The sequence below is a fragment of the Scleropages formosus genome, chromosome 19 (genome assembly GCF_900964775.1).
Source record: "Scleropages formosus chromosome 19, fSclFor1.1, whole genome shotgun sequence".
In the NCBI taxonomy this organism is placed as follows: Eukaryota; Metazoa; Chordata; class Actinopteri; order Osteoglossiformes; family Osteoglossidae; genus Scleropages; species Scleropages formosus.
This window is the reverse complement of record NC_041824.1, coordinates 15673849-15696560: the sequence shown is the minus strand read 5'-3', so window position 1 is coordinate 15696560 and position 22712 is coordinate 15673849. Positions and strand designations below refer to the sequence as shown.

The window sequence follows — 22712 nt, the reverse complement described above, 5'->3', positions numbered from 1 at the left end:
TTTTTTATTTAAGAATGAATAAATTCAATGTATTGTATTTATTTTAACTGTTGCATTTACTCTATGCATCAAACACAACTTAGAATAAATAGTCAACAAAAGAGTATAAAATAATGCTGAAAAAACGTGGTAGTCTTCATATTATCACAACAATATTGTAAAGTTCTATTCCAAAATTTCCGTAACAAAACAAACATAACAGAAAGGGCAAATCTGTTACTCACAACACTGTGACTGAAAGAGTCATAAATAATTAAGACTTAAGGGAATCAGTTCACAGATGAGCTTGCTCACATCTGGAGCAGGATGAGAACAAATATTCCCAACTGCCTACTAGTGTAGGTTTTACTCATTGAGTCACACAATCACTTCAGTTTGAAAAGATTTTTTTTTTTTCTTTTAACCAGTGCTGCCATGTGTTTTAGCTGTGCCCCTCAAAACCTTTCTACATGAGAGCCTCCATGAAGCGCCTTTCACATTTACTCCTGATGTTTGTCCCCCATGACCAAGTGATGAGGAACCATAAACAACACTTAAAGATGTCTGTGAAGATTCTCAATCATCCAGGTCATGGTATATCTAAAAAACGAAGCTAAAACAAAGGCAACTGGAAACACTTAAAGACGCTAAAAACAACGGGATTTATGCATACAGTTAACATTAAATAAAAATAAATATGCAACAAGATCACCTTGTTTGAAAGGAAGGGAATGGAGTATTAAATCGTGTAGGATACATTTTCAAACTCTACTACATTTACATTTACATTTATTCATTTTGCAGATGCTTTTCTCCAAAACGACTTCCAATGAATTCTATGTAGTGTTATCAGCCCACACACCTTATTCATCAAGGTATTTTTAATGTTGTCATAGTTCTCATACGAAGAACTAGTGTTCATTTCTTTCTGTTTTTTTTTTTTTGCACACACATACACATCTAAAGAAATACACATATACTTTACACATACACCTTTACACATACACTACACTTCCCACTCCTATCAGCCTATATAAATCCCCATCCCTTCTCCTGCTTCCAGTTCATGCTCCGTTCTCCTGATCAATACCTTGTCTTGACACCGTAAATCACCTTTGACACAGGCTACAGGCAGTGGAAAGCTCCACACCTATCCTCTGCCCCGAGCCATTTCCTAATCAAAATGCCACCCCCAGCAGCTAAATTCTCATTAAGCCAATTTCTTCTTCTTTGTCACTCTATAACTTTCTTTTTGTAAAGCCACACTCTGAAAAACAAATGAAAAACATAATGTCCACAAGGTTTCATTTTAGCTGAGATTATGAACAAATGAGTAAACCTCGTAGCAGGCTATGTACTGTTTCGTCATATTCGTCCCTTATTTGTCCTATATCAACCCTATATGCTACCCTTGGCTTTTAAAGTCTAATCACTTAAAATCTAATACCCAAGGTCACATCTAGCATAGTGAAATTATTAATAATCTTAATTCAGCTAACATCATCTGTCAAAGCATTTCACAGAGTTATCTATTCAAATTTACAATTATTTGCTTATTTTACAGGGGGGCGCGGTGGCGCAGTGGGTTGGACCATGGGCCTGCTCTCCAGTGGGTCTGGGGTTCGAGTCCCGCTTGGGGTGCCTTGTGGCGGACTGGCGTCCCGTCCTGGGTGTGTCCCCTACCCCTCCGGCCTTACGCCCTGTGTTACCGGGTAGGCTCCGGTTTCCCTGTGACCCCGTATGGGACAAGCGGTTCTGGAAGTGTGTGTGTGCTTATTTTACAGTACAGCATTCTTCCTGGATCAGTTCAGGGCAAACACCTTGGTAATGGTATTATAACAGTAGTGGGATTAGCACAAGCAACCTTCATATTACCAGACAACAGCCCTGACCCACAATGCTACCCGCGGGCAAGAGGGTTCATGTGAGACCATCAGCCTTGCTAACAAGCCCACAAAGGGTCCCTCCAGGAACAAGTCTCAGAATAAAATGTTGACAGATGAGGAAAATGTCGGGTACATCAGTTTCTGGTCACTGTTCCTTCCATTGTGCTCCATGCAGTGCCGTAAATTGACTGCCACTTGCACACACCTCTTCTCTCCAACCCCTCCTCGTTGATTATGGAACATCAGATGAGCACAGTGCGTAAGGGAGAACGGTCCTGTTTCAATTAGCCTGCCCAGCCAAAGGGAAATAATGCAGCAAATTATGATGCCGCCATAATGGAAGGGATCTATCTGCAGAGTACAAGGGGAAGTAATAGAGAAAGATGAATCTACCTTTGGCCTTGGATAACTTTAATTGGAATGCCTAGACAGCAGTCCGCCCCATGCAGTGCAGGGCGAAGACGGGAGGAGGTTCAGCCACAGCGGTGAATGAGGCAGGATCTCCCAGTCTATTAAATGAAACAAAGCAAAGCTATGGATTTTCAACAATTCTAAGAACAGCAGGGAGCAATGATACATTTGAGTTATGCTGTTTGGTTTGCTGCTACATTTATATGTTTATTGGATTAATTCAAAAACATATCCAGATTTATCTGTTAATTCTATGCCATAAATGTTATATTATTAATGTCATTTTAGTAAAAAATACCCTAAAGGCTATCTAGTTTATGCAAATTGTAATACCCAGGAGAGCAACCAGTTGACTTTGGACCCCCAGGAGGTTTTTTCTCCTCTACCAACCTTTGGAGTTTTATTTTTTCTGCATATTTACCTTCTGACTTTTTTGGTGCCTTTTTTTCAGTTATGGTCCATTATAGATATTACTAATGCTACGTGTGATATGTCTCAGTACTTTTTTGAGCTCTCTTCCATTACCTCCTCTGGGGCAACCTGTTACAACAGGAGCTATGCAAAAATCCACTGTACTAAATTGAATTAAATTTTATGTTTCCATATTTAAGAGGAGAAGATGTACTGTTGTAACCTTGAACATATAGCTAAACCCAAATTCCTGCGATAACTGAAGTAAAAAGTTTTTTTCCCTTTCATATGCTATTAAGAAAATTAAACTGAGCCAGCTTTGTGTGTTAACATAAATACGCATAAAATACAGATATTGGGTGTCATGTCTTTATAGTCTCGTTCCCATTCTTTTATGTTTTAGTGACTGACCTGCCAAGGAGATAAAAGGTCAGCACAATAGGTTGGCATCAATTTTTTAAAGGGCAATGAGACATCAGTGGCATTGATACTGCTTGTACTGCAGTAATTTTCCAAGCAAGAAAATTACCCTGAATTAAAAAAGTAATTAATTTTTCCCCCATCCCTCCCTCCCCCAAAAAAAGAAAAAATTGTTTGGCTTTTGGGTTGGCTTTTGTGGATGTTTGTTCACATACATCTCACCCAAATACAATTAAATGCTCCGAATATTTGTTCTGCAATTGATGAGCCAACCATGGAAATCGTATAAGAAGGGAGCCCACAAATTACACGTGAGCCGAAGCAAAAAGGATGCTGTTGGTCTGAGCCCAGCGTTTTATTCTTTGTTGGAAAATTTGGAAATCTTCCTGAGCTGGTTTCACTCGAACAATCAGAGTTTGCCTTAATGGAACACTCACCACTCGAGGCTACTGTTAGAAAGAGATGCGGAGACTGAGAGGCTGTGATTTAAGGTAGAAATTGGTTATCAGTGTGGGATGAGATTATTTGATGTGAATTCAATTGGTTTTGGAGTGAGCACTCTTGCAGGAAGAATTTAATCTCACTGTTTCTGTTCTGCATACGAATGCAGAGTTCAGAACAGAAGCAGTAAAAAAAAACAAATCATCCCAAATGGAGCTCCTACACATACATAGAAAACTGCTTTTCACCCTTGAAAATATTTACAACGACATAAAGGTTTTATAATTATATAAAGTCAATATGATGTGAATACACAACATGCAATTACAGGCAACTGACTTAACAAAAGGAGAAGTACTAAAACAACTGAAGTAATGTACCTGGATTACTACAGAATTTTTTCTTTTGAAGTGAACAGCCAGCAAGCTTGTGGCTTTAAGGGCAAAATCCTCAACACTCTTAAGCACTGTTTCACAGTGCAGAAATAGATGTGATTTGTTTGTTTATTCTAGACTGGCTGTCCCGTCAGTCCAAGAGGAAGTGATGGGTAAAATGTATTTCTGCCCGCTGGTCTATATTGACTGTGACCTGTGGTGTAGAACGAGGGATTGTGACACTTGCCCAGATGGATGGTGGACGAGGGCAGGCAGGTGGCCCCACAAGCACTTTCAATGTGCTTGTGAACTTCAAAGGCAGTTTACACACTCATGTATACACTCGCTGATGGAACAGTCATTTATTTTCAGTTCTGATTTCTTGTTCTGCGTCATACCATAATCATTTTCTTCATGCAGTTTAACCTATATCAAAGTGTTTGAAAGATGAGCTTCTAAGTCCTGCCATTGCAGTCTGTTGGTATTCTGAAGATACTGTTTTGGTGTAGGGGTGGGGGGGCAGGTTGGTGCAGTGGGTTGAACTAGGTCCTGCTCTTTGGTGGGTCTGGGGTTCGAGTCCCGCTTGAGGTGCCTTGCAACAGACTGTTGTCCTGTGCTGGGTGTGTCCCCTCCCCCTTCAGCCTTATGCCCTGTGTTGCTGGGTTAGGCTCCAGCTCCCTGCAACCCCATATGGGACGAGTGGTTTCAAATGGTGTGTGTTTGTTTTGTTGAATTGAGCAAAAGCATTCCAACAATGGAAGGTTACATAAGGAAACAGCAGTAAGTCAGTGCCAGAAATGGCACCATGAAATCAAAATACATATGTATATATGTATATAATTATGGTTCACTATAGTTTATTGTATGAAAAGAATGTATATATAGGGCCGTTACGAACTACAAAGTGTATGTTTCGTGTTGTGGGAGCAAAACTGCTCATTGTTATATTTTGCCATCCAAGAATATGCATTCCATATTTTTATTTAATGTCAAAATGCACAAAATTTTTTAAATTAAATTTTATAATTATACTAACTTCAGCTATATGACTATAGTTTTTCATGTTGTTACTATATCTAGTATATATCATATATGTATATATGCATATATATATATATACAGGGGGCGTGGTGGCGCAGTGGGTTAGACCGGGTCCTGCTCTCTGCTGGGTCTGGGGTTCGAGTCCCACTTGAGGTGCCTTGCGGCGGACTGGCGTTCCGTCCTGGGTGTGTCCCCTCCCCCTCCGGCCTTATGCCCTGTGTTACCGGGTAGGCTCTGGTTCCCCACGACCCCGTATGGGACAAGCGGTTCAGAAAATGTGTGTGTGTATAAACACTTAAGTCTGCAGCTTGAAACTGACCTCTCAGATACAATGACTTATGTAATAAGGAAAGGCATAATCAGGTGTCATTCATATACGGCATGAGTAGAATTTTAATCAGCTGCACTGAGGTCACTTTATCATGAGAAACAATCACACAGAACAGGGTCTGTATCATGCAGTTACAAAATTGCTTTCTTATTTGTTTCTCTAAGACAAAAACAACAAATCAATAACATGAACAACGCATAGAAATGGAACTGGCTGTATTAGGTAAGGAATTAATGACTCGTAGCCTTAACTGTATAGTACAAATCACACTGGCTAACATGAATTCCGTGGTGCAAAGAGAAACACATGACTGACTGCAGAATAAGGAGTCTGGAAAATGTATGGGTGGGTGGACAACTGACGAACCTGGTACGTTTAATGATAACTTACTATAAGGTGCAGTATAAAACTGAAATATGTACAGTAAGCAGTATTAAACACAGGCATCAGAGTGGCACAGTGACTGTCCACAGTGTTGGTGTTTCACATCTCCTGGGTAATAGGTTTGGATGTGGGTTTGAATCCAGTTCAGCCTGTGTGAAGTTTCTATGTTCACCTGTGTTAACGTGGATTTCCTAGAGGTGCTCCAGTTTCCTCCCACAGCTCTAATATGTGTTCATGTGGGTTTTTGACTCCTTGTGTGTGTGTATGTATATATGTAGGTATGTATGCGTGTGTATTTATATATATTCACACACACAGACACACACACACACACACACACACACACGTGTGTATGATTGCTCCGCAAAGAACCAGGCTACCATCCAGAGTATACCCGCTTTACCTCCTATACATCTTGAATCGACAAGCAGTTACTGATAATGAATGAATGAATTTTAAACCTCAGATGTGAGCTCCCCGGAAAGGACTGACTGGCCTAGAAATACATTCCATGCTGTACCATTTACTCAGGCTCAGCACATCCCCCATGATTCCAATTATAACTGCCCTTGACTGCTATGTTTCTAACCAAATCTGCACAACACACACTTATATGTACAATAGCAAATGGACTCTGCTTAATACAAAGTGGTGAGGCCAAGTGTTATGAATAAATCTAATTATATTACTGTCATTTTTCCCCCAGATACACAAAGAAATTCTTTTGTTACTTGCCAAAGTGAATACACTACTTCAGTTACTGTGGTGCACACACAAATGATCCAGAAAAATAATTCTGCACAGCTGCACAGTGTCCTGGGACACTGTGTTCCTTAGGAAACCAAGTGAATAAACTTGCCTTTATTAATGTTACAGCTGCAAGTGAAATACCGACCAAGTGTGAAGGCAGCATACACTATATAATGGAAGTGGGTCAATGAGCAGTAAGTTTGATTTATATCTGTAGCAGTGCATGGAAATAGGACAGAATGTATTGTGTCTGAAAAAGTAACAGACACCATTTATGTGAGAGTATAATGCTGCTTGCCAAAAACGTACCATTGTGATTTTGTCTAAAAGCAAAAATGTAACTACTGAAAACTTAATTTTGAAGATATGTGTGGTTGAGTAGCCCCACTGTGACAGTTATATTTTCTTTGAATGCATTCATTAAATTTTTCTCAGATTTAGAGTCATCATTGCACCTGAAACACAAGTCCTTGGACTGTTGGGGGAAACTTGAGCGTGTGGAAGAAACACACTCAAATACAGGGAGAACATGCTAACTTCACACAGACTGAACTGGTAACATTTCAACATTGGGACCCCTTTCTGGCATACATGCCAGCTGCTCTAATTATTGTTATTCACCCCAAATAAAATCAAAGTCTTGATTTTTTCAGCATACTTTTCAGGAATAAAACTTGGACATTTATAAGACTCAGTACAAATGAAACCATACCAAAGGTCCTGAATATTTCAGTTCATACAAATACACCATTTCTGGACAATCCTAATTTAACTTTGAAAAACATGAAAGCAGGGGCACGGTGGCGGAGTGGGTTTGGCCGGGTCCTGCTCTCTGGTGGGTTTGGGGTTTGAGTCCTGCTTGGGGTGCCTTGTGATGGACTGGTGTCCCCTCCTGCGTGTGTCTCCAGTCTTGCACTCTGTGTTGCCAGGTTAGGCTCCAGTTCCTTGGAACAAGCAGTTTCAGCCACTGTGTGTGAACATAAAAGCAATAATTCTTGAAAATCTTTTTTGCTGAAACAAATTTATTTTTTTGGTTATAATTTGTTCTAATTTTTACACTTAAACTGAAAAGTGTGTAAAACTTTAAATTATGTCCTAAGTGCAAGTTATACTTTTTTTTACTTATAGTATACTTTACAGTATACTCCTGCAGTTACCTTTTTGACATTAGACATAAAATTCTGCATTAATAAAATGCCCAGTAAGTTTTTCAAAAATGGATATCTGTAAGCTGACCAAGAAGGAAAATATGAAGGCCAGTAATTTGAGCGGCATACTTGAGAAAATTAATCCTCAACACTTAGACACCAAACAAAAACAAATTATTTAAAGATGTTTTTGATGATCACAGCAAGCTTACCTATATAGCTGACCAATAGCACTCTTATGAAATAATATTGAACAATATGTTGCAATTGGACAAAGAAAAACAAAATATAAAAGATTTACTGCCCATATCAATAATGGCCCCAAATGACCCTACACAGTCTTGGATAAAGTCAATCACAGCAATGCATACAAATAATTAAAATACAGCATTTCAACTTAATCGTCAAGGTGTTCCTCAAAGTTAATTTTTGAGGCATACACTAATTTAAACATATTTTCACATAAGGGACTTATTTATAATCATAGTGATTCTTTGCTATGCTGAAAAAAACATATGGATTACTGAACCACACCCAGAGTTGTGTTATGTCATAAAATACAAAAATTTGTTGTGTTATGCTTAACCAGTAATGACTAAAAGAGCTTGGTGTTAAACTAGCTCCCCTTTCTTTCTCATTACAAAATGTCAAATCAGAGAACTAAATGGAAAATATTGAGAAAAACTTCAAACAAAAAATAAGACAACAGGTATAGCACATCTCTAGAAGGCCACTTCTAACCATCAGCCCAAGAAGGTCCATCACATCTATGTGACATTAAGAGCTATTTCTTAACCTCCTTTCTAACCTTACTTCTTAAGCTAGCTGAGTATACATATACCTATTTCCCATCAGTCATCAGTATTCTAAACGAAAATCAATTTTTCAGTAGAATTTAGACAGGAATTCTTACTGTGTATGAATTGTAACACTGAAAAGAGAAACAAAAGGTTTTTTTTCAGATCCACCTTTTGTATTATTAGGGATATGGCAGAACATAATTAATGAAAAAAGTGAAGGACTGTCACATGACCTTTGTGGACATGTGGATAACTCAAAAGAAACAAGGAAGATAAAATAGCAAACCAAGTAAATACCCATCATGGGGGAAAAAAAGGCATCTTAAAGTACCACAAAGATGTCAGAAAGTGCCTTACTCAAATTATGGATGACACAAATTCTGCTTGTTGCCATAGTGTGGTGCTGCTAGCATGAAGTCTGTGAGGTGTTTGAACGCATTCTACACTAAAGAAAAACAAATGAAGGCAAAAGCTCTGGTCTGGTAGCAGTTACAAGTTTTGACCTCTTTGACTCTTCTGCTGTCCTGAAAAAAGGAAACATGGTGCAACTGCAGCACAATGACAGTCCTTTTTCTTCCAGTGTACATGCAGAGGTATGTATTTACAGAAACCGAACATTCTCTCTAAAAAAGCACAGCATGGCATTGCTCAGTGTGTGTGTGTGTGTGTATGTGTGTGTGTGTGTGTGTGTGTGTGAGACTGATTTTGAAAAAGACAGAACACTGTGGGGGAGGGCACCGAAGAGAAGAGGGGGAGGTGGAAAGAAGGGCTGAGCTCCCAGTGCCAAATGATGCAGGCAAGAGGAGGTGGAGGAGGAGGAGGAGCATGCTGGGGAACAGGCTGGCTGGAGCGCTCTGCTCTCAGTCTCCCTCTCCCCTCGACGTGCAGAAGAGCTGTTCCTCTCTCTCTGACCCTCTCTTTCACTCTCTCACTATCACACTTGCGGAGCCCGATTCAGGAGGAGGGACGCTCCTGCACCCGTCCCAGCCATGCTGCCCTGGAGACGGAGCAAATTTGTGCTGGCAGAGGATGAGGCCAAGGGCAAGCCCAAAAGCCTGAGCGCGGGGCTGACCTACCACTCCATCATCTCCTCACTAGTGCGCTCCTGCCCCGACTTGCTGCCTGACTACCCCTTTGAACGGTTGGGCAGTGTCTTTCGCACGAAGAGGCAGAAGGTAGAGCTGAACAAGGAGGATCCTACCTACAAGGTTCGCTACCTGGGAAACGCTGTCACCCTCACCGCCAAGGGGGAGGGCTGCACGGAGGAGGCAGTTGCCAAAATTTGGAGCAAGAGTGACTACGGAGGGCAGAGTACCAAAATGAAGCTGACCGTTGGGCCGCAGGGCATCCGCATGAGCCAAGACAAAGGTGCCAAAAAACCAGGCCACCTCTATTTCCTGCACCGCATCACATATTGTGCAGCTGATGCTCGCCGGCCCAAGATTTTTGCCTGGGTCTACCGGCACCAGATCAAGAACAAGGCTGTGGTGCTGCGCTGCCATGCGGTGCTGGTCACCAAACCTGAGAAGGCTCGAGCTATGGCTCTAAGCCTCTACCAGACCTCCACTGCTGCCTTCACTGAGTTCAAGAGGCTCAAGCGCCAAAATGACTTCCGGCACTGCCAGCAACAGCTGCTGGGGGATGATGCGGTGCCTGTCATGCCCCTGAGGAGACTGCTTAATGGGCAGTGCCACTATCGGCCGCCTGCTGACAATGCCCGTGGTGCCTATCAGCTGGGCCCCATTACTGAGGAGGAAGAGGAGGAAGAGGAGAATTCTGACAAGAGTGCAAAGGAGGCAAATGTGGGGGAGAGCAAGGAAATGCATCGGTCCCAGGAGTGCCCCAATCCTTCACCCGAGCAGGACTTGAAGAAGATTGTCAATGGGCTGAGCTCGTGCAGCATTGGTGGCGTCAGGTGTCTGGCAAGGCAGATTGGCATGGGCAGACTGTTGTGAGTAGACCCCAATGCACTCCTGGTTAGACCCACCCTCCCCAGTCCTGTGGCCTGGCTAGTCGGGAAGAGGGGGGGAAGCTGGTAGAAGACTTGCTGCAACTCTACCCTTTTTATCCAGTACCTGCACTGTTTTCCTGGGGATTATTCCTGCAAGGGCTCAAACCCTCGGACCATCGATAGCACAACGAGGAGCAATGAACTCTGGAGGTGACCAGGCAACAACAAAAAGAACAGTCACTTGACTCACTTTGTATCTTTCCAACCTCTCAAGACTCATTAGTTTCAGACTGAGCAGAAAGTGAGATATACTTCTCAGATTATTTTCTATCAATATCAAAGGGTTTTTGGAGCATTGACACCATAGTTACTTTTGGGCTGAAGTGCTGACAGTTTTTGGATCATCGACACCATAGTTACTTTTGGGCTGAAGTGCTGACAGTTTTTGGATCATCGGGTAAATGGTGTTCAACAAAGACCATTTGTCAAAGACAATACTTTTGTTTTTCATTGTTGAAAAAAAACAACCCTGCTGGAATTTTCCATAGCTGATTAAATCTCTTTGAGTGAGCACATACAGTATGTATTCAATCCTCGTGAGAACAAATGATAAAAGACACACTCACTGTTACCAGCGCACTGTATTGACTAATCAAGTAAGCCATAATTTAGGAACTGAACCGTGAGGTTGACGTATTTATAGCTGACATTTATTAGAGCCCCGCTTATGACCTGTGCATGACAACCAGACAGCTGGAGTTCTGTTTAGGGTTTAGCTTTTTATGGTTATATGTTTTATATATTGGGAGTGTTTTAGCTCTGCACTGTGATTCCTGTACTTAATGCAGAACTCCATTGTGGATGTGGTTGATTTGCATTACTTTTTATAATGCAATAAAGACTGACAAACCTACCTGACAACGAGCTCTCTGTTTTCTCTATTCATGTTTGAGTGATCTGCAAAAGCTTTGATGAAAAATTATTATGTTTAAAAACATACTCTATAACATTATATTTTTGGAAAAACTGCTACCAAGAAAAATATAGTAGAATAATTTTTGTCTTTAAACTTCCTGAGAATAAAATGATATTTTAACGACCTGCATCGATGGGGTGGTACTTGCAGCTTTTGTGCCTGAAAAAGACTTACTGATTTTGGAGGGCTCCACTTTTCGTGAATTTATTTGAGAAATTTCTTAATGGAACAGTCTGAGTTTTCATAGATTGCACAGCTTTTGACTGAGACAATATACAGTAGGTTCTCTTGAATAAACACACACACCAAATATATTAATGCAAAAAGACACAATTAACTGCAAGTAAATTGTGCCGAATTACGTGGATTCACGTCTTTGATTTTCCATTTCTTCCCACCCGTGGAGGAAGGGGAAATATATCTTGAGGTGTCAGAAAAGGTAACAAATGAGACGGGATAGGGTACGCATTTCAGAACACCGGTTGTTGTCACTGATCACCGTCCGCTGTATATGAGAGACGCTGGTCAGCAGGCACATCACGGCAAGGCACGAAAGGCAAAAACCATTGCTCAGTGTTGGCGAGAGGTGCAGGTCATTTCGACAAATCCCTCAGCTGCTTGAAATGACCACTCAGCCTCTCTTTCCGACCAAGGCAATTAATCAGCTGATTGAAGGGGATGCCGTGCAGTGGGGGAAGGGAGTAAAAAGTGTTTTGTCAACCTTCTGCGCAACTCTCAGCCAAGTGAGAAACATTCAGAGCTGGAGACTGCAGGGCGATCACAGGAGTCAAGAACTTAGGCCAGAAGAATGGCAAGGGGACTAAGTTACTTGTCAGCAAGCAGATGGCCAAATTGGACTCGGACTGAGTTTTGTGCTTTCTCCAGTCGCTTCTTGTGGTTCTTGTCTGAGCGTTGTAACGGTGAGACAAATAAATTTGAAGGACAGCTTTCTTACGCTGTGACTGTATTTAAACCAACTGTTATCAAAATGCAAGTATGTAATCGTGTTATCCAGGTATCAGTAATATAATATAAAAATAAAATGTAAATTAATAGTTTCGTGAATAGTATGTTAACACATTGCTTCATTTTTTTTATTCTCACTTAGAATGATACACTAGCACCCTAACCCTAGCCTTGACCCTAACCCTGACCCTAAGCAACTGAAGTGTTTACTGCACTCACTGAGCTTTTCCTCATTATAAATGCTGAATCGATGAAACATTGGTTGCACAGTCCGTCCAGCTCTGGTGGTTTGTGCAGCCATATGCTGGCAATAGAGAAATCAACACACATCTGGCAGGACACTTGTTTACAAAGACCCACAAGCAAGCACACATATGGCGTTCTTTTCACAGGGGGGGTTTCCCAGCCCCTTCGGGCCGAGCGGACTTGTGTGTGTTCGCAGCCCACTCCTGGCATCCATGTCTGGATCTTATCCCAAAGAGCACAGTTGCAAAACACAGTTATATCTCAAAAAAATCTCACGGAAATTGGCAGTGGTGGTGTAGCAGTGGGCTTTGCCTTCTGAGGAAACCCAGAAAAGCAGGAGATGCCAAATCTCTAAGCTGTGTAGTTCTGCAAAAGCCCCCCCCCCGCTAGCTTCAAGGAAAATAACATCTCCTGAGCTTCTCTGCGACACGCTGTTCCAGCACATCTCGTGCGTATGTGTTACTCAGTAAAGAAGGGACAGGAAACGAGGTGCTCTGACAGTATCGTGCTGGATCAATACTCCCTCCTAAGGACAGAACAAACAAATGTCACTGGAAAACAGGGTGTCCTGAATATTTCCTAAACAATGAGAAGCTGAAAAATTGAGAACTACAGGGGAAACCGTGGCTGATCATATTCCTTACATTGTCTTTTTGTGAGACACCATTTCTAAAGGCCAGACTGTTCTGGTGGCGATAAATAGAATCACAGCATATTGTGTTTGTATAACACTTACCAAAGCTTATTGTTGAACACCAAAACAACGAAATCCATTTCACACTTCTAAATATATGACATAATGAGTACAAAGACAGAATAAAATCCTTTGACCTACTTGTATTTTAACAACAACAACAAAAAAAGATGTTTTAAGGAAAAGAATTTAATGTACCAAATTCAAAGCACCAAAAATGCAACAATGAATTAATTAATTAACAAAATGGACACAGATTCTCCATGATTTTATCATTTAAGAATTTTGTATTTTTGTTTATTTTCCTTTCTTTACTGCAGTTATGGAATTTTAATGATTTTAAGAACTATTCATGAGTACAAACTCCTGTAAGATGAGACACCCTGGGATGGAAGAATTACAACCTTCTGGTCAAAAGCCCAGTGTTTGCAGCTCTTTTGACATTATATATTCCCCGGGGAATACTTAAGAAGTGGCAGAGCAAGCCAGAGCTGGCATTTTCCAGAATTTCTTTCCAGCATCTGCCTGCGGATTTGAGGTACGTCCGGGGCTTGCGTTTTTATTGAATCAATAAATTCAGTGAGTTGAATCCACGTTGCACTATTTGTTTACCGCAGAACTTTACCCAGAGCGGTACATGAGAACTCAGGTTTTTACACTTTGCCAGTTTTTGCCTCAGAGCGAGACAGTACGCTGTGTGCTTTTCTCAGACGGAAAATGCGTCACATCTTATGCCCACAGGGAGATGGTGGCCTGTGCAGGACAGCGGGAGAGGCGACAGTCAGAATACAGTACATCAGTATGTATGGAGAAGGGTTCGAGAAGTAGAAGTAATGGGAGGGCAAGGTAATGTAGCAGTTAAAAGGAATGACTTGTAACTGAAAGTTGCCAGTTTACCCTCCCACCCCAGATCTGCTGTAGTGTCATTTCAGAAAAGTACTTCGGTAAATATACCAGTGTGACAAACCAGCGCAAGAGATCCTGCTGTTTAACCCCTTTGCAAGGTATTTTAACTGGAATTGTTCCTCTGAAATATCTCACTGTATTAGTAGGTAAGAAAGCTGCTTTTGTTTAAAAGCATTGGCTGATCCAAAATAATCATTTTAAATGAAGATTATCCTTCCTTCAGGCTTCTGCATTCCTGCCAGATTTTGTCCTTTTATATAGTGCACATTACAATTTGCTTTGATTTAATATCAGTACTTAAATATTTATTATAACTATAGAGACCAAAATAACACACAGCTGGGTGGTTGTTTGTTCATTGCCATGAAGACCTGCTACTTGTAAAGAACAGAGGTAAAAAATGCTTCAAACTCGCAATTATGCAAAGAGGAAAGCTATGTAATTAAATACTAGCTGAAAGCGTGAAGAACTTTACGTCACATGGCTACCATTAAAGAACTGAAGGCCAACGTTTACTTCAGCCCTTTCAAGCACATTCTGAAGCTGTAAAGTCCTCCATTACAGGATGAAAAGAGAGTTTAATCCTTGGCAACAACTTAGTCTGGATTCTTATGGAAACATGATGGTGACAGTTATGTTTTACCAATCTGTAGCAGTAAAAATCCAAGTATATTATTCAAATGAGAACTTCCCCTTTGTTGATTGCTGAAATGATCACATCTGCCTGAGAAAAACAGGTGTGCAGCTCTGAACAGCAACGTTTAGCCTCAGGTTGGCTAACTCAACTGATGTTCATGTTCCGGCCAAGAAATTTTAGCACAGATTTGTATTGATTGATTCTGCGATCCTGCCTTCATGCCGAACCTTCTGGAAAGAACTAGTGTTCATACCATTACGGCTACCAAACAAGTAGAAGATCAGCAAACGCAATGTCTGAAAACATGTTTCTTCCCCTCTCAAGTTCCATTGGGATGATTCATTTTGAATGAATGACACCCCAATATTGTTTTAGCTCATTCTGTATAACTGTGCCAAGTCCATGTCAAAATGACTTTCTGTGTCTACAAGTATGATTTGGGAACAGCAGACAGCTATCCAAGGGTTCTCCAGCGCAATCTAGAGCCAAGCTAACAGCAGGTCACAGTGCTGAGCCGGAACACCAGCTGAAAGAGCAACACATTTTTCCCAGCAAGAGAGGCAGGTCCACTGCAACCACTTAAGCCCTTAAATTAAGCTGGATGCTGGGAATGATGGCAATTACACTCCACCATCCGGGCCAGTGTTACAGGACCCAGCATGGATTCGGAAAGCACAGTCCTACTGCACTTGAGAGAAATATTAATATAAAAATTCCTCAGGCTGATGGTGATGGGTGATCGTGTAAAAATTACAACAGGGGGGGGTTTCAGTAAAACTATTATTTTCATTTACATGGTTACCATGCAAAATAGCCACTTTAATGTCAAAGATAGTGTACATACCAATTACAGACTGGTGGTTTTATGCTTTTATCAATGACCTGTAAATAAAAATCTGAAGTGTGTGATACAACCATTACATTGTGTCTTGGGTCAGTGGATAAAGTAGGAACCTAAGGACCAATTCCTTTCTACAGACCTTACACAGTGTTTCCAGTGCAGTAATGTACTGTAAGTCCAATTTTGTCCCAGCTGAGCTTTCAGGAGAAACATCTATCCATTCTCACCAACAGGCATCCCGCTGGAACATGAACCCATCACGATGTCAAAGTGCCTTTCTTTCGAGAGAAGTAGCAGCTGCTAGATACTCTGAAATGCTGTCAGTGTATCTGCAGGGGACTCTTCTGAGTAAAACATTTTAATGTGGTTTTTCAAGTTCGGTCTCTCAATAATACTGAAGAAAGGACCAAGAAAATTTTAAAAATTTACACAAATAAAAATCAAAATGTGCAGAACACCATATTGCCTTGAATAAATGACTAAAACCAAAAAAACATTATACAGTTAGTTTCCCCTTGAGCAATTCTTTTTGCATTAGCTAAAGAGGAAGTACACTCATACAACAAGGACCTGGATAGACCCAATAAACATTTTAAAAAATTACTAAGTATAAAAAAATATTGACCTAATTTCTGCATATTTTTACAATTCGGTGTGAAAACTCAGCAGTTGTCTGCAGAAAGGATTTTTCAATAAGTCATTAACTGGTGGCAGAAGAAATTTAAAAAAAATTAAATGTGGCCTCATTTTAAGGGAGATAAACTGCTTTGCCTTGTATAGTCGAGACAAGACATGGAGGGAGGTGCAGGTTTGCGGTCACGTCCACGCCCACAACACAAGCAACAACACCTGGTTCTGCACTAGCTCATGAGTAATCGCTCATCCTATAAAGACCCTCTTCAGCTCCTGTACCGTTGCGGAATCTCGTTTGGGACAACTGCCCTTCCTCGTGTTACTACACTCTTGCTCTGTCCACGATCTCCGGTTCTTTCTTGACACCTTGTTTCGTTCTCCGACCACGTCCATGGATCCTCGTTCCTGTCCTGTTTCTCGATCGACCGACCCTTCGCCTGTCCCTGGTTTTGAGACCTTGACTCTTCCCTCAACTTCTAACGAACAACGCTGCACTTGGGTTCAGCCGTCTCGACTCCCTGTGTTCCGCGTGACATTTGCAAGTCAACTGCAGACAGCCATGCTGAGCTGCTAGAAGAATTGTTGTCTTTTCCCAGTTCCTTACAAATACTCAAAAAGTGTTTTCATGAGGTACTAGGGAATGTTTTCACAGAATACTCAACCAAGCCAAATGCATATATTTTGCATCCTATACAAGTTTTCCAAAGAATCACATCATGCTGGTGTCAGAAGTGTACTTTTTCCTCTTTGCTTTAGCAACATATTTTCATCATATATATTCAGCTACATTTATTCATTCAGTAGGCTTGTCTCTAAAGCAACTTATAATCTCAAGGTCCTTACATAGAGAGCTGGTGATGTAGTTGAGGGAGCTTCTGCCTTTGGACCCAAAGATTAGAGGTTTGAATCTCACCTCCTGTTGCAGTACTTTTGAGTAAGGCACTTACCTTAAAATTGCTCCACTAGAATTACCCTGCTGTATAAATGGGTAAATAATTGTGATTAGATCAACGTCGTAAGTTGCTTTGTGGAAAGTGTAAGGTGAATGTACTTGCAATTATTTCCCCATTTATACAGCTGGGTAATTGTACTGCAGGAATTTAGGGTAAGTATCTTGCTCCAGCATATTACAGGTATGATTTCAACCTGAAATCCTTATGTCCAAAGAAAGCAGCTGTAACCACTATGCTACCCAGCTAAGTCTGGATGTAACCATTATTAACAATGCCAAATTTGTAATTCTATATGGATCTTAACATTACAGGAATAAACATGTTTAAAATTCTGAAAGAACACCTTGAGTCCGGTTATTGAAGACTTTCCATTTCATGCTTAACAGGATCCCTGAAATAAGACTGTATACCTGTCTGAAAACACTAATTAGAGGACTCTCGGTGTGGCAGTTATGCAATGCTGTCATAAATAAAGCAGAGGAAGCTGTCCCTCGAGAATCAGCAGAGTAAATGAAAACTATAAAGGAGCTGCTGTAATTTGCACTTTAAAGCAGCCCTGGCTGGAAGCGGCCTGTGTGGGAGACCTTGGCTCACCCAACGAAGCTTACATGTAAAGAGTTACTTTACTGAATACTGTACGGCTGCTGAGAAAAAAAATCCTTGCAATGTGAATGATTAAAAAAAGCATTTGGTTCATGGGGACATTGAGTATCATCTCAGAAAACACCCTCTATTTTCTTGAAAGTTGCTAGTTTGCCAAGCTCCCTCTGTAGCACAGACCACAAGATGCTTTCAACAATGAGTTGAAAACCACATTTGTTGTTGCTGTTGCATATGTTTAACATTTTCCACGTCATTTTATCCAGTTTCCAGGAGAAAATCAAGATGAAGGATAGCAATCAAATAGAACTACCCTACAGGGAGATGTTAACCATACTTTACTACTGTACATACTTTATTGTGTTTATATATGAAATACTTTTATCTTATACAGACACTATGTATAGAAGATGTACTGTACTCGAATTTACAGTACATGCACTGTGTTGAGACATTACATACTTTAACAGAAGAGTTATTATATGTTTCATTGTGGTCCCTAAAGTGAAGACCCATTGCTTTTTCCATAAATGATGTAGGGTTCATATCTCAAATGAAGGGTGAGTCATGTGAATTTACACATGCTTTCGGGGCATTATGTAGATGTATGATATATTAGACATGCAGGTCCAGGAACCTTTCATCTTGATTTCTTTGTCATTCTTCAGTTAGTTGCTCCACCAAGGAAAGCTTTTCCTTATGTTATCAAGCAGTGTTATATACCATAGAACACATTCTTGTTCAAACACAATGTCATGGCCATCTGAACTATTCACAGCTCAGTGGGGCTTCAGAACTAACTTGCATCAAGAAAAATGCAATGCAGTGCCAGCCTTTCTGATTCCTCTGCCTTTCATGCTTTAAACATGATTCTTTCTTTAAAATTCATTAATTTTTTTCCCATGCAAGCCTTTTCAAATTATGTTTTTGTGGAATTTATATTAAAAGATCTTGTTTGTAAAAGGCTGACATGAATTTTTTGTGCACGTTTATCGGCTCTGCCCAGTTGTGTGTATTTCATGTCTTTTGAATGAAACAGATTAATTAAAAGAATCAATGGTATGCAGGAGTCATGAACATTTTAGAATGTATTACATGCCATCCCTCTGAGAGCAAAGGTGAACAGGTTTGCTGACTCCATGATCCATAGGAATGGTTGGTGTCTCGCTACGTGTTTGCATTCATATTACATTATTAATATTAATATTGCACATCAGGTGCACCGTTGTAGTCTGCCAGCTGTAACTGGAGTCAAAGCAGGGTTCATAGCGGTCAGCGGTGCACTTCTTGTCACAGAGTCTTGGCACAGGGTCAACTCAGGGAAAGCTCATATTTTATACATTTGCTTCATGTCTCAGATAATCATCTCATCAGCACACATCTCATGAGAAGCGCACCGCCACTAAATTATTTTTTGCTGTCGCATAACAATATCAGGCAGAGTGGTCCCTTATTAAAAAACAAATCTCGCTGCTGTAATGTCACCATGTCACTCTGTAGTCCACAGAATGACGTGGCAATGGAGTGTGGGGGAACTCATATTATGTCCCTTTTTTAACTTCGCCATCAATGTCTGTTTCACTCTTTTCACTCACATAAGCTGACACCCTCCTCCCCCAAAACTATTCATGTATATTTATGATGCACCCAAACAAGGGACGACGTTAGCATGGAGACATATCTATCTGCCCTCCTCAATATGCCATTCGCATCATCTCTTCATTTTCCTTTCAGCACTCTCCCTGCAGATTAAAAACCTCAGCAGACCTCACAGAGCTGTCCTCTCCAGCAAGTTAATGCAGTAATAAAACTAATACACCCCCCACACACACAGCTGAATTATGTCCAGTGTCATTGTTTTCATCACTGCCTTTTATGTGGTTTTCAGAATGAGATAAAGAAGAGAAACAAGTGAATAAAATCCCTAAATTACTTTTTACTGCCGAATAACAGAGTCCCTCCTTGAGCAATATACTGGCAGCAAAGCTTTGAAATCCACTCCCGAAATAAAGTCAACTTTCCTAATTAAAAAGGGGAAACTTTGGGATGAATGGTGTTGAGAAGATAAAGTTTTCTCTTTTCTTCTCTGAGCTGTGTGCTTCAACAGCCTTGAAAGGGATTACAATCAGATACCCCATCCCTTACTAGGGAACAGTGAGGTGGATGCTCACTCTGCAAGCCAATTCTGTCTCAAATGTCCATGTCCTTTGGGATGGAGGGTACATGTGTCCAGTACTGTCAGGATTTATTAGGTTTTTTTACTCAAATTATGGTTACAGTTTTACTAATTTTTATTTCCAATTTTTAAATTATTTGTATTTGTTATATATTTTTATTTAATTAAAATTAAATATTTCATTTTAGGGGGGTGCAGTGGCGCAATGGGTTGGACCGGGTCCTACTCTCTGGTGGGTCTGGGGTTCGAGTCCCGCTTGGGGTGCCTTGCGATGGACTGGCGTCCCGTCCTGGGTGTGTCCCATCCCCCTCTGGCCTTACGCCCTGTGTTGCCGGGTAGGCTCCGGTTCCTCGCGACCCTGTATGGGACAAGTGGTTCAGAAAGTGTGTGTGTGTGTGTGTATTTCATTTTAATTAATTATATTTGAAATTAGTTTAATTAAATTATTATAGTTATTTGAAATTATTTTATTTAAAAATAACATTTTTAGGGATGTCAGAGCAAATCCTGTGTCAAAACTTGAACAGGCAACCTTCAGGCAGAGTTGGAGTTTGGTTTTTGTAGCCCTGGCCAGTTTCATCCCAAAATGTGCAAAAAGTAGAGTAAAGGCCAGTGGAATTACATAGATTGAGATGATGCACTTTGTTAATTCAATGCTAAATCACATGATTTACAGTTAAGACAAAGAGCAGAAATTTCTAGAAATTCCATAATTATATTTCTTCATGTAATTTTGAAGTTTTAATTGCATTAATTTTTTCCTTATTTTCCTTATTTAATTTTTTTCCTATTCCATACGCCTGAAAAAAATCTGCAGGTGCTAGGCACTGTATTGGGAAATCTCGAAATCAGGTTGTAAATTCAAATGTTTAAAACACCATACTATCCCATGTACTAGGGTTTTTTGGGAAATAAAACCTCCCTCACTCACTTGCTCACTCACTCACTCACTAATCATTAAGTACCTGTCTTTCTGCAGAGTTAATGGGCCTGGAGCCTATCCTTGAAGCACAGGGTGCTAGGCTGGTCAGGGGTACACCTTGGATGGGACACCAGTCCATCACAGGATTTTAAATTAACCTTATACTTTTACATTCGCTGTGATATGAGTGTATAGAGCAATTATGTGATGGTATAGAGCATTTAAGATGTTTCTGTCTGCTAGGTTGTGACATATGGGATAATATGAGTCAGTGTTAATTCAACCCATAAGGCTGTCAGGATGGAGGATGTTTCATGTTCTTGCACTGAATGGCCATTTAAAATAGGCTTTGTGACTGAGGACACTTCTTTTATTATTATGCATTTAAGACCAGTGTTTCCAGGAATGATCTGGGAGACTGAGATCCTCTGATGCATAATACATTATTTATTCATTTAGCAGACACTTTTCTCCAAAGGGACGTACATCTCAGAGAAAAATGTTAGTGCATTTCATCAACAGAAGCAGAAGCTTAGATGCAGATGCGAGTTCTTTACAATAAAATTGAAATTCTTGCTATGCCCTCATAACCTTTATATAACCTAAAGAATATTTGCTTAATTTTCTTTCTAGAAACAGTTAGATCTGTGTCTTTTGCTGAACATGGTATCATTACAGAAGAAATAATTAAGGAACGGCAAACAAACCTTTTCTTACACTTACCATTAAGGAACACATTCGGTCTCAGCAGATAACAGTTTATTTCAAACCAGCAAAGTGCAAATTGCTCTTCTGAATTTTCAAGATGCCCTGGCAGGTAGGTAGAGTGTGCCAGGTGCTTGAACTGTAGGACAAGTGAGCTGGACAGCACATGCATGAAGAGGTTGCTTCTCGGAAGCCACCAGCAACCTATCTGCTATGGCTGACCTGTCACAGACCTTGACGGAGGGGAAGAGAACAGTAGGTCATCGAGGTTTCAGCCAGACCAGGCCAACTACAGCAATACCATGAGGAACTGGCAATGCACTTGAAGTTTTTGCCTTGTGAGGCTAAAATTTTTCATAAGGGATTAAGCAAAAAATATTAAACTTCTGCAAATCCTCTCTGGAAATGCTGAAATTCCACTGTATGAGGCTAATGCCTTATTAAGTGCCTTGGGTGGGTAGAGTATCGGAAAAAGTAATCATTATGCAGATTTTTTGGCTGCAAGATTTTGGAAAGAAACTTAATACATTAATTTCCGCAAAAGGTCTAAAGCTAGTCAGGCATTAAAGCTACATTTTGCCGTCTTGTGAGCTGTGTTGCTCCCAATTGTAAGTAAAATGTCATAAACCACATATGGGTGAGTGCCATCATCCACCATGTAAACAGAGGTGATGATGATGTCATATAGAGGGTATAAAGGGTAAAGAGATAAAGGGTATGCCACTGTCATTATTTACGTAAACTTGCTGACCAAGGGGGACAACTCTGTGAAATATCTACCAGAGCACCGTGACTTAGAAGAAATGATCAGAGCCAAGCATGTGTTGACGTCAAACTGAAGCCTCGTGATTTGCCAGGCGTCAACTTGTGCTGACCTGGGACTGGTTTACGCTCATCAGTTTCATCACTTCATTCATCTGTTCATTTTCTTGCTGTCAGTTGAATTTACTGCATCCCTCAAATAGAAGGCCATTGACATTGATCTTCTGTGTATCTAGTTTGTCCAATGCCTTCCGTTAGGTGATGTGTCAAAACTGTGCAGCTCTTGAAACTGGGCCCAAGAAAAACTCCCTCTTCTCTCAGAGAGTACAGAGTGCAAATGGAACAAGCCCTATCTGACTTTTTTCTAC

At 40.6% G+C, this 22712-nt stretch overlaps 1 protein-coding gene across 1 annotated transcript; it reads left to right on the top strand.

Moving 5' to 3' along the window:
• Positions 1–9144: 9144 nt before the first annotated feature.
• fam43b (family with sequence similarity 43 member B) lies at positions 9145–11238 on the top strand. The gene has a single exon (XM_018760315.2). The coding sequence runs from the start codon at positions 9366–9368 to the stop codon at positions 10329–10331; it is 966 nt and encodes a 321-aa protein (XP_018615831.2). The 5' UTR covers positions 9145–9365; the 3' UTR covers positions 10332–11238.
• Positions 11239–22712: the final 11474 nt, after the last annotated feature.

Bases quoted from the DNA above. Each gene is read 5' to 3' on its own strand.
- fam43b (XM_018760315.2), top strand. From the start codon at position 9,366: ATGCTGCCCTGGAGACGGAGCAAATTTGTGCTGGCAGAGGATGAGGCC.